Here is an 18,619-nt window from a genome sequence, read left to right on the forward strand (position 1 = left end):
TTCTGTCTAGTTTATTCCATAACAATACATACTCCAGCAATAATGGAAAAGTCTATCTTTTACAATCTTTATTTTACTTTAAAATCATATATAAAAGGGAAAGGTTTTTAAATATGTATCAGTAATAGTTATTCAATGCTGGTTAGAGAACCAACCTCTCCCCTTTAAAACTGGCCATTTCAGCAACAAACTCTTTTTTGGGAATGGATAAAAGGAAATAAAATAAAGTATCAATAAATACATACTGAATTTGCTTACATTATGAATATCTAAATCTGAGTATAATGAAAAGGAATTCTACTTTAAACCAAAGATTTAAACTAATGCTGTACTGAGACAAGTTTTCCCCAAACTCATATCTTCCAGATGTGTTGGGACTACAAGTCCCAGAATGCCTAGCATATCTGGAAGGCTGATTTAGTGATTCCTTCATTTCTTCACCCTATGCTTTTTTTTTCAAGTTGGCCTTGCAAGCTTAAAAAGCTCTTATTCAAAACAGAAAACTCACAGTCTCTCTACTTGCTTGGGAATGCAAGACAAAAGAATCACAAACACCCAAAAGAGAGAACTCAGTTCCTTGATTATTAATACCATCACCAATGAGATCAGCCTTCCCATAACCAAACAGAAAAAAAATCCATAATTTACCACTCACCCACTGCAATACTGTATATTCACAGGTGCCTTCCAGTAATTTTGAAAAGGAATGGATATACAAACTTTCCTATATTCACTTAGTGAAAACATACTAGAAACAAATTAATGATACATATTAAAAGCTACTAAGTTCTAGTATAAAGAAAGCTACAGTACAGTATATAGTTTATCATACTTTTGGTAACTATCTCAAAAATGCATTGCTTGTAGTTTCAGTGTATTTCTGGAGTGGTCTGTATAACTTTGCGAAGCCTTTGTTTTGTGGAACTGCCTCTAAGCAGTTGTTATACACACTGGAAAACAATGACATAACTGAAATCAACATTTAATTTCAGAACAGAATATTCTCCATGCACTCTTTTAGGTATATCTCTTGACCATCACGATCATCCGCTGCTAGTCCGTGGAATGCACAAAGTCAAACAGTTAAGGAAACCGAAAACACACACTAAACAAGATTACCTTGTTAAACATCACTTTAAACACATTGTTAATGGCAAACAGATAGGAAAGTGACTAGACGGATACATTTCTTAGACTGGTACCAAAGCACATGATTTCCTTTGTATTTGCTTAGATTATTATTTTTTAAATGATTCAATATTTAGCCACAATAATTAGTCTCAACTGCTACCAACAACTCCATCATCTCTGAACTAAATACAGTACATACAGTACAAGAAAGCCTGACTTTTAAACCATTTTTTTCACAGCTACCAGTGAAAAGCAGCCAAAGATTGATAGAAGCAGATGGCTTATCAGAAGAATTCACAGACATTCTTCTCTGTATGAGCTCATGGCTGCTAAGAAAGCCCTTCATCTGAAACACTCCAGTGCTAGTTTGTGCCCAGGCAGCTTGTGGGGGACCAGCGGAACAAAGAAAACCTTTTGTTTCCAGAGAATGACATTCGGCAAAAATGGCATGGCTGAAGTACATCAGGATGATACAGCAAGGCTAGATGGAAATTCTTCTAACGGAAGAGAGCACTGGAATTTGTAGCCTTTTATCAACATGAGCAGTTGGATGTCTCCGTCTGTGAGACCGTCACTGGTCTAGCATCCAGATGGACGTTGTGTGAAGAGCCATTTTCCCCATGAAGTTGTAAGGTATTCCTAGCCATCAATTCCTTAGCCATCAAGATAAAGACCTCATCAATATTTTGGGCCTCTTTGGCTGAAGTCTCCAATACAGCCAGAAGACCATGCTTCTCTGCCAACGTGCAAGCATCTTCAAACAGGACTTGCCGTTTCTCTGTTTCATCTGATTTGTTCCCTTTAAATTGGATTAAAACCATTTTTAGATTTCCAGTGGATAGTTGGGGCAAATAAATGGAGTAAGGAAAAGACTATGAAGCAAACCAAGAAGCATATCATTCTTACAGCATCTACTTGCTCCTCCCTCCACAATGGTCCTACTCCAATAACACTCAACCTTTCCCTTCTGTTGAGCAGCAGCTTGGCAGTTCTAAGAGCATTACTCTGAGGAGCATAGGCAGTACAAACCTTGATGGCATCACATGTGTCATATCATTACATGAATGATACAAATTTCATACTCAGTTTCGTGTGCAGCTGATGCAAATTCATATTTTTTGCAAGATTATAGCATGACACACACAATGCCACTTAAACCTCCCACTCCCACAGGTATCCATGTTGAAGAGTTCTCAATGCAACACACTCCGAACAGCCATAGCAATCGCCTTCCTTGTGCTTAGGACCATTTCAGAGCCAACAAAAATGGGCGGCCAGATAAGGCAATAAGATACTTTAGAGAGCTGTACCTTTTTAAAATGCAATAGACTGCTCTAGAGGGTAGTTGGGAGTATAGGGGGTAAATGTTTGGTCCCAATTCACTAGCCATCTCAGCTGACCAATCAAAACATCTTCTTATTCCATGAAATGGAGGGCCAGCCCTGTGCGTTTCACACAGCGACATTTGGTCCCTTAATTATCTAGCTGCAAGACAGGTATACAGTGCAATGAAATTTTCTTCTCTTGCCTGAAGATTTCTGTTTTCAGATTAACAATATTTTACTACTTTTATTTTTCTGTCCTGATTCAACCCCCAAAATGGCTTCATTCTATCTAATATTAGGGCTGCCCCTGGGCAATTCATACTATAATTGTTGGTCATTTCATTATCTAGCCCTATGATATTCATACTTTACCACAAAAAATACTGTTATTTTATTTTCAGTTGAACAACTGGCTTGTTATAATTCTTAACATTTTGACAATATTACATTAACTTAATTTTAGCATTTTACTTAGAATTCATTACCACCTAGTTAAGAGGATTCATGGGCTAATAAGGTAAACCTGGAATTACATCTCTAACACCTTAAGTCAACACATTTTCTCTTAAGATGTTTATACAAGTTCTTCCATACTTCTTGCCCATCTTTTCTGTTTCAGTAAAATAAATACTATTTTTCCCCTTTGGTATTACAAATAAGTCTCAAACCTTCTAACTAAGAGGAGCAGAGATGGGACAGTTGTTGAATTCAGAACTTACCAATCAACATTAAGACCAAGTTTGCTGCGCCAAATTTTTCAATTTCATAAATCCACTGAGGAATAGACTCAAACGTAGATCTTCTGGTTATATCGTAGGCAAGAATAGCACCATGGGCACTGCGATAATAACTTTGAGTTATTGTGCGGAAGCGTTCTTGGCCTGCTGTATCCCACACCTGTATCTGAAATTGGGAGGAAATGAAATAGAGGCAGAGGCAGAATTAGTCTGTCAAAACACTTAAATGCTAGAAATTGTTGCTAAGCCACAGGTCCCCTATCTCAGCCTTGTGTAACTATATTTACAGTAAAATCCCTGACACAGCTATTCTCAGGTAAGTGGTATATGAGTGTGTATTCAAGGGTTTTCCTGATTTGTATGCTCCAGATGTTTGGGAATGACCAAAGCTCAGAATCCTGGGAATTCTGAGTGTCTTAATCCCAACACATCTCGAGATCACCAGGTTGGGCAAACCTGGGGCAGGCGATGGAAGCCTGAAGAAATTCAGTTGGTCAGTCAGAATTTGCTTATTTCAAATGGTCAGGCAATGCCCTAAGTCCTAGATTTCCACTGAGCAACTACCACCTAAAAAGAAAGGCTAATATTCTCTTTTATTTCATGTTAAAGTTGACCAAAATGGGCTGTTAAGCCCTGTGAAGAGGATTCATGTGTACTGTGGTGCTTAGGGATCTTTTGCAGCCAACCCCTGGCTAATACGGTGGGGTCCTCAAAAGCTTCTGCTGATGAGATAATAGTCCACTTGAAGGAAAAAATTGGAAACTACTGCTGTAAAGCTTTAGTTCATTAACTTATTAATTAAACCTTGTTTGCATTTTTCTGTTAAAATACTTTTCTAATCTAGAATTCCTTAATCTTGATCCCCAAATCAGACTTCTGTGGATATAATGATGAAACCCCCAGATAATTATAATGCACTTCTGGGCTAGCTGCATGAGTCTTTTCACACAGATAAAAACTGATCCCTACTTGTGGTTATTTATTGTTACATACAACAACTTACAGTGTATATAAATAGAATTAGATCAGACTTCTTGAGTTTGCTCACAATAGCGTGCAAAATTAAATTAATGAAGTTGTCATGCTACATCCTCAGGAAACTGTAAATCAGCCTGACCCAGCCTGGTGTTCTCCAGATGTGTTGGAAAAGCAACTCCCAAAACTTACAATACTCAGATTTGCATTTCCAACACATTGAGAAAGACACATACAACTTGGGGCCAAACCAGACATTAGATTAATGACATGAATGCTATTCATGTGTAAGTTGCCAGCACATACATAACAATCTTGGGACTATTTAATACGTTTTCTCTTTTTCCTACATTTCCTTAAAAATAGTGTTTTGAAAGATGTGCTCTGCATTTATAGTGAAGCCTCCCCTAACACTCTAATCCTCATCAATAGGCATACAGGTAGTCCTTGCTTAATGACCACAATTAAGACAGGAATTTTGGTTGCTAAGCAAAGCAGTCATTAAGCAAAACCAACCCAATTTTACAACCATTTTTCTGGCAGTCATTAAGCAAATCACCATGGTCATTAAGCAAACCACATGGTCGTTAAGTGAATAATGTGGTTCCCCATTGATTTTGCTTGCCAGAAGCTGGCCAGGAAAGTCAAAAATGGCAATCATGTGACCATGGGATGCTGCGACAGTCATAAATGCGAACCGGTTGCCAAGTGCCCAAATCAGGATCACATGACCAAGGGGACACTGCAACAGTTGTAAGTGTGAGCACCAGTTGTAAGTCGGTTTTTTTCAGCACAATTGTAAGCCTGAACTGTCACTAAATGAATGGTCATTAAGTGAGGACTACCTATAGTGAGGCAAATGTATCATCAGATTATGTGTACGAATGCAAAGGCGCCATGCAACTGGTTGCTTGCCATGTTTCACAAGACTGCCATGCTAAATCTTCATACTGTATCACAGGACTTTTTAAATGCACATTTCAGGGAAAACATCCTGTCTTTTGGACTGCAGGAAAAGAATAAATTATAGACTGAATAAATAACTTCAGGTAGTCCTTGTTTAGTGACTGCCTTGTTTAGTGACCTTTCACAGTTATGATGAAAAAATAATTTTGTGACCTGTCCTCAAATTTACCACCTTCACAGGTCTGTAAAGCAAAAGAAAGCTGAAGTAAGATCATAAGCACAGTCGTTTCACTTAGCAACCATTTCACTTAATAACCAAGTTGCTGGTCCCAACTGTGGTTGCTAAATGCGGACTACCTGTATACTAATTCAGCAGCAAAATAGACTTTCAGAGCTGTATGAGAGTACAGGTAAAACTTGGGTAAAGATACATGTGTGAATTGGGGCAGATCTCTGGGGGTTTTTTTAGCCTATGTTCTCTTCCACGTTTGGTGAAGATGCCAATCTGACATCGGTACTCGGTCCTGCATTTCCACAGTGCTCTGCAGCTTCTATAGGAATTCAGAAGCTGAGCTAATTGATTATCATCCCAACTCTTGCTCCAGAAGCGCCTTCTCTGGATCTGGAAAACAGGTAGCCTCCTATTGCCTGGAACTCCTGCCCCGTATGATTTCCCAACTCCTGGGATTTTCCCCATCCCATCCGCAGTCAGGACATGATGAAGCCATGGCTTATTCCCTTCCCCGGTCTTTAGGAATGCTTGGACAGATGGCTTTGCTACTTTCCCCACACAGTCATTGATGTTATAAGGATAAAGGTGGGGCATTGGCTGGAATTCCAGTTTTTCCTCTCCTTCCCTGCCCAGTTAGACTGTCTTCTTTCCTTTTTCATCCCCCGAAGTCCAGCGAGCAGCTATAAGGACATTCATACAGTGGCAGGAAGGATGAGAGGCATGAGGCTGATGGCTGTGTGGAAGAGCCCTATCAATCATCAAAAGACACAGTAGAGGATTCACGGCTCACCTTCACCTTCTTGCCATCAATTTCCAGGGAACGCACCGTAAAGTCAACCCCAATAGTGTTCTGCTGCTTGGCATGGTAGTGTCCTGACTTGAAGCGATGGACCACACATGTCTTCCCCACATTTGAGTCTCCAATCAGGATGATCTTGAACAAGTAGTCAAAGGCATCATCCATCTCTACACTGGTGAAAGCCATGATCTTCTAGAGATCTGAGCACTTTGGCCCTGGATTAACATGGGGAAGAATGAATGCAAATAGCAAACCAACATAAACAGTAAAAGCTAATTAAATTATCAGTCACTTAAATGGTTTTGATAATTTGGTACCACCCACAAGTGATGCATGTGCCCTTCTGATTTAGCAGGTTTAGTGTTTTAGAGTAAGGCAGATAGACCTCTTAGCTACTACAGGCAGTCCTCATTTAATGACCACTTGTTCAGCGATCATTCAAACTTGCAATGGCACTGAACAAGTGGTAGTTACGACTGGTCCTCAAAGTTCTGGCCAGCACAGTGCCCCCACGGTTACATGATTGTGATCCGGGCACCCAGCAACCGGCCCGGATTTCTGACTGTCGCAGAAACCCTCAGACGTGTGATCATAATTTGCAGTCTTCCCCGCCAGCTTCCCACAAGCAAAGTCAATGGGGAAGCCAGCAGGAAGTCGAAAATCACAATCATGTGAGGTCCTTGCTTAATGACGATAACCAGGGACTGCCATCACTAAGTGGTGCAGTCACATGACATGACACTTTACAACTGTACCACTTAGCAACAGAAATTCAGGTCCCAATTATGGTCAATAACCAAGGACTACCTGTATTCTTAAAGACAATAGAAAATTTCACTACACCAGAAGAACCTGTAGCAAAAATGGGGAAGACGAGGTTTGCCAGAAGGTTTCCACCAACTTCCAGAAAACTGTGTGGCAGTTTCACTCTCTCTTGTTGAATTCCATCTTCTTTAGAAGGAGGCCCTACAGGCTACTGCAGCAGTATCTTGAAGAAGCTGAGCCTTTCAGCCTACTGCTGAAACAAATGCTTGCTAAATCTAAAGTTTACTAAGATTTAACCTTTTCTTAAATAGGAACCTTTAAATTAGATTGCAGTGTTTCCCATTTAAAGTAAATGAAGTAACATAATTGGACAAAAACCAGCACATATTAAAGACATCAGAATTTTTGTTTTGTGCCTTCAAGTCAGTGTTGATTCTTGGCAACTGCCTGGACAAGTCCCTGTAGTTTTCTTGGCAAGATTTCAGAAGTGGTTTGCCATTGTCTGCTCCCTAGGGCTGAGAGAGAGTGGCTGGCCCAAGGTCACCCAGCTGGCTTCATGCCTAAGGCAGGACTAGAACTCACAGTCTCCTGGTCTCTAGCCTGGTGCCTTAACCACTATATCAGATTGGTTCTTCATCGGATGTAGATCATGTTAATATTAAAACCTGGTATTAACTATCAAGACTTCAGTATTTATTTTTCAAATTCAGCATCAGAAATACAGTCAGAAGAAGAAAGGTAATCCTTCTCCTAACATGTAGTTGAAAAAAAACCCCGTCAACCAATCAGCCTTTGCCTGAGAACGTATTTTTAGAAGACAGACATATTAACAGAAAAATAAAATTATCAGATTACTCTGAGAACATTGTATTATACTGGTGCCACTACTTAAGAGGTCCTGCTCCTTATTCTCTTCCTTGGTGGAACATGAAGCAGGACCCATCTTCAAGGTATTCAGAAGAAATACTCAGGACATGGAAAATTTTTCATGTGATCCTCCACAGAACTCTCCTTATTATCACACTACTAGCACCACAACTATGGCATGTTTTCCCACAGCACAATTTAAAGAAGTATGTTAAATTTCCAACAAAGATAGTTGCAGATGTGAATCCTATCTGAATCCCGCCAAATCCCACCAAACAAGGGAAAAAGCACATCAGAATTCCAGCCGAGGCCTTTCCTTGATTTTATCACATCGCCACTACATCCTGTAGTAGAAAATAAATTTTAGCAGGCATTGTCCTTGACTGCAAAATGTCTTTTTGACAGGGTCTTTAAGTGTCTTAAGTTAAAGTAACAATAGAACAGTGCCTGGTCCAGCACAAACCTTTTTAAGGCAGACCACTGGCAATTAAGGGTTCTTAACGAAGTAAAAACAAGCAGTATCAAAGGACTAATCTACACAGGGTACATAGGGGTGGCAACACATGAGTCTCCAGAAGTTACCAAAATACAACTCTTAACAGCTTTGACCAGGAAGACCACTGGTGAAAGATGCTGGGAGTTGTGGTTCATTATCTGGAGGGTTACATATTCCCCACTCCCAACTTAGGTCCTTTCTCCATTTGCATCACAACACCCACAACTTATTTTTTCCTGTGCTACCTTCAGGACATTGCTTTCAGTTGTCCATAGCTGTACCAGTGAAAAGAATATTCCTCCAGATGTTCTGACATTGTTGAAGGATACCCTTGAAATATACAACGTTTGTTAAATTTTGCCACCCATTAACTTGAAGACAAGTCAGGTGATTAAAGTGACTGGAAACAGAGGAGGGATAGGGATCTGCAACAGAGAAAGCATATTTCATGGCAGTACAGTTTTTCACAAGTTGATGGATAGGTGAATACCACTTCAGCTCAGCAATGGGGAAAATTCTTTGAGAAAAACTCAAAAACGCTTTACTCAGAGGGTGATAGCAAGATAATGAAAAGTTTGAAGGAGCCTAGTGCTGCTGTTATTATTGTTGGCTGATATAATTAACCAGTCACAAAAGTTGTCCCAGAGATCCGTTTATTATCTATTTTGGCAATGAAATATTTATTGCAGAGAATGTAAATACTTCACCATGAGATGGCTCTGGCTTTCTCTTCTGTCGAAGAGAAAAGTGGTATAGCGGACTCTGCGGAACCATAGTTGCTCTCCTGTAGTTTTCTAAAGGAAACAGACCCTGGTCTGCATTAGAGGGAACCATAAAGACTTAAAAGGGAAGGGAAGAAGTAACTCTATTGACTGATCCTGGGAGACTGAACAAGATCAAAGGGACAGAGCACATCCAAAAGAGATATCATGCAACCACTCCATCTCCTTCTCAGGATTTTAGAAAGCTGAGATATTATTCAATTCTTAAATCTGTAACCAACCTATGACTTTGTACTACTGCTTCCCTTTCTATAAAATCTCTAAAGGAGAAGCAGCAGAACCCCATGCTGTTCCTCAAGGTTTCCTGTAGCACTGGGGGCACTCTGTCTAAAATCACTTATATACAGCCAGGCCCTGGTAGCCATCCAGCAATGTTATTTGGGGCTGGCAAATATTGTAGTCCTACCTAAAACATTTTACAGGGGTCTTGTCTGCAGAGTATGGGCAGTTATTGTCAGGAGTACAGGTAGCTGCCATTGATACATTCACTTCAACATGCAGTAGAAGAACTGTAATCCATGTCCAGTCACATGTCACACCACTTTTCAGCTGATGGCCACAGTGGTCATGTTGAGAGCACATTCTATGCCCTTTCAAAAAATGGCAGCCAAAAGAGGCTTATACAATCACAACATTGTAGTGGCATGGTCAGAAAAAACACATTGACTAGAAAGCAAATGGGTCAAGTTGCTCCCTGTCATGTTCTCTGTCCCCCAGATTCTCTATCCTCTTAGCTTATGCTTGGGTCAACCTTGGCACACAGTGAATTAAAAGTATTAGACCGCCGCAACTCACCATTTTTACTTGGTGAATATGGGATATTCTTGGAAAGGTATTCTGAGAAAAAAATAAATCATGCTTCAGCCTGGTGGGCACCAAAGTTGGTTGTGGGTCCTAAGCTGTCTATCACTGCTTGAGTCTCAGTCAAGGGCTGAAAATTACCAGCCTTAGGCACTGCAAGTCCTCAGGATCATTGGAAAAAGGTAATCAGTAGCAGGAGAAAGAAGAAACAAAAGCTTAAAATATGTCTACAGGCCTTGGTTTTTAGGAAGGGATTGTATAAAGGGAAGGAGGCTACAATCCAGTGCGTAAAGATATACGGTGGTTTGAAGCATGTGGGGGTACAAAAGCAGCACCTCCCTGCAAGTCTTTCAAACAGCTGTGTCTTTTCTCAGAATCACATGTCTGAAGTGCTACACAGCCCTAGCATTTAGAGAGTTCTAAATTCAATCAGTGAATCACCACAACTTTAAAAAATAAAAATGAAAGGACCTTGGGGCACCTATCAGTCAACTGGATCAAGGCGGGGAGAGGCTAGCCAGCAGAAGACAAAGTACATAGGTAGATTGTGGCTAGATGCCTGGATAAGAGCAGAAGCTTATTAGAAGAACATCGGGAAACCACAAGTGGCTAAAACTGGGGCAAACATTACAGATCAGAAATCGAGAGTTTCACGAAGATAACGATCTTTCCTCTCATCATTTGACTTCTGAATGTAAGAGTAGGTTGTCTCTGTACCCAAGCTTTCGATGGTGATGCAGCAGGCAATTTACCTATTCTGTCATCGGACACGATTGATTTTGTACTCTGGTCCAACTGCTTGACCTTGAGCTTCTAGAAATTTTTAAAAACATACTCATCTTCCCATGCCAAAATAAATAGGACCTTAGGCTCAATAAAAACCAAAGCATGCTGGCCTCTGAATAATAGCAAGAACATTTATGGCATTGCTGCAATACCTATCCAAACAGAGATTTTCTTTAGCCAGAAAGTTTTGGAGAACAAATAGAGGTTGCTTTCTTGCTATTCCATAATTCACTATTCTTTTCATAATTCTTTTCACACGAAAAAGGCAGCTGGTTAGAAGGGCACAAATGTAAATCACAATTAAGGGCAAAGAAAGAGAATAGGCTCTCACTTCTTTCCTTCCTTCCTGCATCTTCCCTTTGTAGGTTTATCTCCTGCCGATATATAAATTTACAGACTTCAGTCTCTAGCCAACCAAAAAGTAAACACAGAAGACCGTTTTCCCTTATCAACAGATCTTAAACACTGAAGCTATTCTTGCTTCCTTTTTCTACCCTTCCTGTTTTCAGCTACCTGTTTCCACAAAATTTTCCCTCACAAAACCCAACAAAGATCAACAACATAGTGAAACTTTAAATACTCAACATAGGTTATATCCTGAAGCACAAGAATCCTTGCTTCCTTAAGCGCCAATTTCCTTCACCTCTTATTCACCCTTTTGTCTTACCTGCTTGGACAGGTATTGCTTTCTTTACAATCTCCTCCCACCTTTTCTAGTTTTCTTACCGCCTGATGGGAAATGTAGTTCCACAAATTCAGCGTCTTTCCATCTCCTGCTGGAGAAATGAACCTGATCCAATTCAAACCTTGATTTTATTTTTTAAAAAGAAATACCACAGATAAGAGATTTGTTACCAGTTTAGAAGTTTAATGGAAAAAAAACACTTCCTCATTTAAACTTCACTATTTCTGCAAAGGAAGTGTTGCATTATTTGGGTGTTTATTATGTGTATGCCCACATGTAACATAAGGCAGAAAATACTACAATATGACATGTCCTTACTTAAGAGTAAGTCCTGTTGAATTTCATGGGGTTTCTTGTAAGTAAATATACAAAGAACTGTATTACATAAGGACAGCACACACTTTTGAAAGAGAATAAACATAGAGAAGACAAAAGAGATGCTGCATTAATGTAACCGTGGTAGTTTTATACCTGTCTTATTTTTAAAAAAGAAGCATAACATTCTATGTGAGAATTCATATATTGTTGAAAATCTAGGTGGAAATGGAGAAGCAAACTTCAGGTCAAATATCCTAAAAGCAAAATCTCAACCTTCACCTTTTTTAAAATAATTCAGTCCAATTGTATCCATATTTATTTGATTTTATTACTTATTGTAATAAAAAAGCAGAAAAAATCTGGTAGCTTCTTTTCCAACTAACAAATTTTATTAAAAGGCATAAGCATGCACATCTGATGAAGTGAGCTGCAGTTCACAAAAGCTTATGCCTTTTAATAAAATTAGTAGTTGGAAAAGGTACCACCAGACTCCTGTAAGCGACTAAACGAATAAGCAACAACAAATATACACAAAGTTATAAATTTAAGAACTTTAAGAAACACTGAACTAATTTCTGCAAACCACTCTATATTTTTTTCTTTCATACAAAAGTAGTTCTCCAGGCTTCTGAAAAGAACTGCCTATCAAATAAATCATTTTGTTCTAGTAGCTCTAGGAAAATCATTGTCCAAACCTTGCAACAAAACCTATTTATCCACTTCCATTTTCTCCACACACTTGAGGGTTTTTCTGTTGTCATTATTTTGTGCATTCAGGATGTGGGCCTACAGCTGTCCCATTTGCAATGTCCTGGTGCTCTAATCCTCTAAGTGATGTGACAAGCAGAAATTCAACAGGCATTGTTTTGCTATCTATTTCCTTCCTGTCCTGTAGCTGTTGAAAATAAATGGGAAAAGTGCACTTTAAAAGATGGCACTGTAAAACCAGGATCTAGCCTTTAAATAGTTGAATGGCATGCACATAAAAGATGTAATCTGGGAATTAGAATTGCCTGATGACAAGAGAAGCTGTTCCCATCACTGCATCTCTTTGGCAGGAAAAACTATACCTGTGAAACTTCTGCCAGTTCTACCCCTTTCAGAAACATAGAAGCCCCAACAACTGCCTGGAATGAAAAAGTAATATGATATCCCCTCTATAAGATTATTTATACACATTTAAATTCTCTCATATGAATAGATTTCAGTTAGTGGTTAGTAGGAATTGATAGCTGTTTCCCAGTAATGATCTATTCAGTCATTACTCTCCCATTCTTATTGGTAAAGATCTGTGACCTATAGCTCGCTTCTTCTCATTACAGTATGGTATAGCTCCTGTGAGAGAACTAGTTTGCACACACACACACACACACACAGATCCTATAGGAAATGTATCGATTAGAAGGAATATACCTTTAGTATTTTCAGGGAATGGTTCACAACAAAAGATCGAAGAACCTCCAGATATGAAAAAAAAAAGTGCTTGAAACTGGAAAATTGCTGCTGGTAGCACAAAAATACTGGGCTAAGATGCTTGACCTGGTATATGTTAAGTCAACAACTTTTGAAGCATTTTTGACAGCACGCTTAGGTTAAAATGTGTCAAGAGGTTGGTTTGGGAGGACAGGCTAATAATCTGGTATGAAGTCAGTTAAACTGAAGCCCAATTTATGTTTGTTTATTTTTGGCATATGTCTGATTACTTCCCAGTCAACTGAGATTGATAGCCAGTTTGGTGTAGTGGTTAAGGCACCAGGTTAGAAACCGGGAATTCCAGTCCCACCTTAGGCACAAAGCCAGCTAGGTGACCTTGGGCCAGTCACTCCCTCTCAGCCCTAGGAAGGAGGCAATGGCAAATCACTTCTGAAATCTTGCCAAGAAAACTGCAGGGACTTGTCCAGGCAGACACCAGGAGTCAACACACACACAGACTGGCACTGGTCATCCCCCGAGTTAACTTGCAGGCAGCTCAGCAGACCTGCAAATCTGAAGTACCCCCGATCGTATTCACGTTTACTAAGACCTATTCAGTTCGGTAGCACTCCTCTCGAGCAAGCAGGCACAGGGTGTGAAGCCTTCAAGAGGTAGAGCCCGCGCCGTATTGCCCAAACCAGTCCGGCGCGCCACCGAAAGCCACTCGAGCTCCATTCCAGCCCGCCTAGCCTCTCCCTCGGTCTCCGTACAAGGCGAGTTCGGAGGTGCATTGAGAACTCCTGGGGACTGCAATTCCCACAGTGCACCACGAGGAAGGGAGACTGAGAGTGGGAAAGAAGCGGAGCGCGCGAGCGACGTTTGCTCGGAAGAGGAGATGGTCATGTGACTTCCAGGAAGTTGCCTTGGAAATGCGGGCAGGTGAGCGGTGGTGTTTACGTGGAGGTTGGGGGGGGGGGTTCGTAATTAAGGCGAAGGACGGGGCATGTGATGGCTTTGTCCGTATGGGATGGGGAGCGGCTGTTCCGTGACAGATGTGGCGATCGGAGCGGGGAATGTGTGTCTCTCTGCCTGCCCAAGACCGTGCTAACCAGGTTGTTTTGCTGAATTGTCATGCCAAGTCGGCTCCCCTGCTTCCCTCCCTCTTACTTTTTGGATGGCCTGATTCAGACGGGGCTGATTCCTCTGAGAGTGACTCGCGCAGGCTAGTTCCGTGGCTTTCTCCGAGGGCTGCCTTTCTGCTGCTGCCTGTGACAGCTGTGCCTTTAACGACAACTTTCTGCCACGTAGCAGTGGAGCCAGGGACATCTTCCCCGACGCTGCAAAACCTTTATCAGCGGGTCCCTGTATGCCTTGGGCTGCTGTCGAAGGTGCATGGTTGAAAACCTGGGAGATTTTTCTTTTTATATTGCATACATACATGCACACACATTTACAAACATGCATAGTTTAAAACCTTGGCGATTTTGTCTTTTTATATATGTGTGTGTATGCTAACACAGTCCAAGAATGCCTTCTCCAAATGACTCACATCAGATTAGTTTTTTAATTTTAAGTTTAGTCAGGAACTTATTATTTATTTTAGCTTTTCCTATGGATGTAGTCTGAATTCCATCAGTTGCTGATGAACTAGAATGGACCTCTTCTTTCTATGGTTTTGGAGCTCATATGTTCATGTTTTATTAGCATCTGCGTTAACGGTGCTTGATGCTAAATCAAAATTGCCCCCACAGCAAGCCATGATTGCAAATCCATTTCAAGCCAAGATTTCAAATGATAGTTTGGAAGAATCTTGGGGTTAGCTTCATTCTAATCCTAAGGAGGAGTTAATGTGAAAATATGATATTGCAAACTATGGAGTGATAGTTAATGGGGTTCATAGAATAAATCCACATGCTAAGGAGCCTGGCATAATCTATTAGCACATTCTTCCCAAACTGGAAAATACCTGGACATCCATTCCTGAAATTCCTTTGGCAACATGGTTGTGGCTGAAAATTCTGGAGTTAAAAGTCCTTGTATCTGGAGTGCATTTAGTCCAGAGAAGGCTGTTTAAGGGGTTCAGATCTTTTTTCCCTCCTTTTTCCCTTTTCTCCTTGGGCTCTGGAACTACACATAGCAGCAGAGTGTTAATCAATTTGATCAGGGATGTTGTACATACTGCCTTTGCAGATAACTACTGAGGGCTTTGTATCCTGCAAAAATATTATGCTTTTCTCAATAACTGGGCTCAAAAGTATCACTAATTTAAAGTTTTTTTGTGCCTTAATTGCATGGTACCTAATCAGCAAATATCAGTTATGGCAGTACTGGTCATACAATTGATGCTATCTAAGGAAAATTCTTATTTTTAATGTCCATGATTAATTTAGTTCTAATGGCAGAGCAGGCAGTACAGAATACAGAAATTTGTGATCAGAAGCTGCCATCTGAAATGTTAATTTCAATTGAATTGTCTTTTAACTTCAATTGAATTGTCTTAAATGTTAATGACTTCCTTCCTCACTAGCAAGACATGCCCTTATAAATTTCTTGGCAAGGCTTTGAAAATGATTTATTTTTCCTTCTTCTGTTTGTTTTTTTAACTTTCCAGTGTAACTTGCCTTGGGATTTTGTGATGGTCTTCTATCTCAGTACTAATCAGGTCTAACTTTACTTACCATTTTGAGGTTCTCCAAAGTTGGCTTTTTTTCTGCCCACCCTATCTCATAGGGTTGTTTTAGGGAAGAAAATTGGAGCAGGGAGCACTATATATATTACCTTGGGGGTGCTGTTGAAGGTGCATGGTTGAAAACCTGGGAGATTTTTCTTTTTATATTGCATACATACATGCACACACATATACATACATGCATAAATTTCATTTATGCAAAGCCCCCCACCTATATAATCTCAGCTATTTTTACAAGTGTAAAGTATGATGGTGGCTTTCTATTATTTTTAAAGATGGGAGGGAGAATGCGGGGGGAATACTGATTTGCTAAGATACCAAATGAGTTCCTTGGATGCACTCTACACCTCACTTTCTTCTCTATAGAATACTAAAAGAAAGATGGCAAATATAATACAGGTAATCCTCGTTTAGCAACTGCCTTGTTTAGTAACCATTCACAGTTATGACAGTGATGAAAAAGTAAAAAGTAACATAAAAGTAACTTCATGACCAATCCTCACATATACAACCTTTGCAGGTCTGTAAAGCAGAGGGAAGCTGAAGTAAGATCATAAGCACAGTCATGATTTCACTTAGTGACTGCTTTACTTAACTGAGTTGCTGGTCCCAGTTGTCACTAAAGGAGGACTACCTGTATGCCAATGAGAATTTAAACCTTTCATGTTTTCAGTGAACAGTGTTTGCTATTAAGGGGGATTATTAGTACATCCATTAGGGTTCGCTGTTAATGGGGATTTGAGCTTACAAAACACTCTAAACCATATTTGCTTCAACATACTTTACTAAATGAGCCACAATTGCCTGTACTCACTCTTCAGTTTAAACCCAGACAAAACAACCAATACTATGGCTTGTGTGAATGCAGTTTTTTTTTTCTTGTTTGGTCTTCCATATATCAAGGAAGGTTGAAGATTCCTAAATCATTGGAGGACCTCCTTTCTTGTGTGTGTATAAATATATAAAAAAATCCAAATTTGGACCTTTTTCTAATGCCAAATGTACAGTTGTACAGTTGCTGGGAAGAGTTGCCAGCACCGAGAATCTCACTCCCCTTCTCATTTCATTTTGCACATGTGAATGTGATACCCTTAAAATTAGGTTAAGGAGAGCTGCTACTGATGGTTTCCATCACGCAACAGCAGTTCTGCTACACTGGTTGAAAAGTCCAAAGACTTTCCTACCCATGAACATCTGGAGTTTACAGAATTAAAGTATGCATATACCAGAAAAGAGGACCCTCTAGCTGTAGACTGCTACTTATCTTTTATCTTATCTTTCTACTTAGTAGCTAATTTTCTTTGCCCCTTCCCCCTCCCAGTTCCTAAACAGAATTAGCCAGTCAAGGGAGAGATAAGTACAGATAAACCGTAGGAAGAATAGTAGCATCTAGCGATTCCTTAGGTGTTTACCTACTCTTATCTTCAGATTATCTAGCAAATCCTAGCAGAGCCTTCAGAGTTCTCCAGTAGTGAATTCCTGGCTTAGAAATGATCATGTTTCATGCATTTACTCAAACCTGTAGCCAGAGACACATATGCAAAATGTGTCTCTGGAAAACTCAGCAGTAGGCTCTAATTAATGTGCTGTGCTTGAAGAATTCAGCAGCATCTGGCAGTTAAGAGCTTCTTTTATTCTCTCTAGATGACCGTAAAGTTGAGAGAGAGAGACCCATCTTCTTATATCATGGAGCATAATCCCAGTTACAATGCAAAACTGGCACATGTACATAAGGGGAGAGGCCACAGCTTAGTTCTAGCAGAAGGTCTGCAGAAGGTTCCAGGTTCAATCACTATCTTCAGGAAAGGCTTTTGGAGCTCTGCTGCCAGTCAGTAAGGATCAGACTAAGCAAGAAGGTCTGAGCAACCTATAATCTTCAGAATATATGTGTTCTCCCAGAGACAGCAGGGCTGAGCATATGGGACCCTTTTTGGTTTGGGGAGATTTAAGATTTATTGTATGTTGCCCCTTAGCAGTGCTTAATTCCACCCCCACACCCAAAAGAAACAGGCCAAGCTTCCTTTGTTCAGGAAGTTTTAAGTCCCTGCAAGAATTTTGCATCTTTAATCCCACCAACAAGATAAGAGGTGAGCAACTGTAATATTTCATAGGAAAACATGTATGTTTGATCATCAGCATTCACTGGAAAATCATGTTTTATGAATTTGAGTCTAACATTAGCAGTAGTAAAACAAGACCAGACCATATGAGTTAATGTACCAATTCTCTAACTGCATCTCCAGTAATACAGAGATTTAACCATTCCTTGTTAAAATTCCTTCTGATGTGTCCAGTAAATGTGCAGCATGTAGTCTCCTGATATTTCAGATAAAGTATATGTATAGATGTGATTGAATACATTTGCTCAAAAGTAGGAATTGCTTTTTATTTTTATTTTTTGCTGTTGCTGCCTCTATTTCAATGTTCCTTTATCTTATTTTGCTGCTGTTTTATTTTCAAAGGGAGAAGAGAAATGACATAATATACATTCCAGCCTTAGGGGGCAAAGAAGGCTGGGGGAAGAAGTTGGGGAACCCTGAAAGGGAGCTATGCCTGTTGATCTGAGGAGGCAGCCTGCAAGCAAGGCCCTTGTGTCACAGTTCACACATCATCATGTTGCTGTGTTCCTGCTCACTTTCTTCAGGTAGGTGGTTGTTGCTGAACCTGCATGGAACTCATCTGAATGCTTGAGCAACTTGGTTGAAAATAGAGGGTAGCGCTGAAAAATTCCTTTTATATGGTAAAACCTGATACGTTGATGCAGAACAAATGTTATGTACAAGCTTCTCATCAACTACAGTAATATCCTAACCATTTTTTTTTAGTTTATGAAGGATAAGTCTACCAGGTATAACCCTGTCTGGGTTTCCATAGCTATCCATAGTGGAAAACAGAATGCTGGATTAGATAGG

At 40.0% G+C, this 18,619-nt stretch overlaps 2 protein-coding genes across 3 annotated transcripts in view; one reads left to right on the plus strand and one right to left on the minus strand.

The window, feature by feature from the left end:
* Positions 1-966: 966 nt before the first annotated feature.
* RAB19 (RAB19, member RAS oncogene family) lies at positions 967-11,326 on the minus strand. The gene is made up of 4 exons (XM_063308554.1): positions 11,270-11,326; positions 6,097-6,320; positions 3,176-3,359; positions 967-1,930 (listed from the first exon to the last, which is right to left on the minus strand). Exons 2-4 carry the CDS (start codon positions 6,289-6,291, stop codon positions 1,665-1,667), a joined length of 645 nt encoding a protein of 214 aa, XP_063164624.1. The 5' UTR covers positions 6,292-6,320; positions 11,270-11,326; the 3' UTR covers positions 967-1,664.
* Positions 11,327-13,878: 2,552 nt separating this feature from the next.
* Positions 13,879-18,619, plus strand: part of SLC37A3 (solute carrier family 37 member 3) — a 36,143-nt gene continuing 31,402 nt past the window's right edge. The window contains exons 1-2 of one of the 2 annotated variants that reach the window (XM_063309550.1): positions 13,879-13,957; positions 18,170-18,351. In XM_063309550.1, the coding sequence (XP_063165620.1) occupies positions 18,257-18,351 (95 nt within the window). In that variant the 5' untranslated portion in view covers positions 13,879-13,957; positions 18,170-18,256. Of the gene's footprint in view, positions 13,958-17,472; positions 17,564-18,169; positions 18,352-18,619 lie in introns of those variants that run through there. The other variant, XM_063309551.1, reaches the window with a different exon arrangement.

This window comes from Candoia aspera, chromosome 7 (assembly GCF_035149785.1).
Source record: "Candoia aspera isolate rCanAsp1 chromosome 7, rCanAsp1.hap2, whole genome shotgun sequence".
NCBI classification, from domain to species: domain Eukaryota; kingdom Metazoa; phylum Chordata; class Lepidosauria; order Squamata; family Boidae; genus Candoia; species Candoia aspera.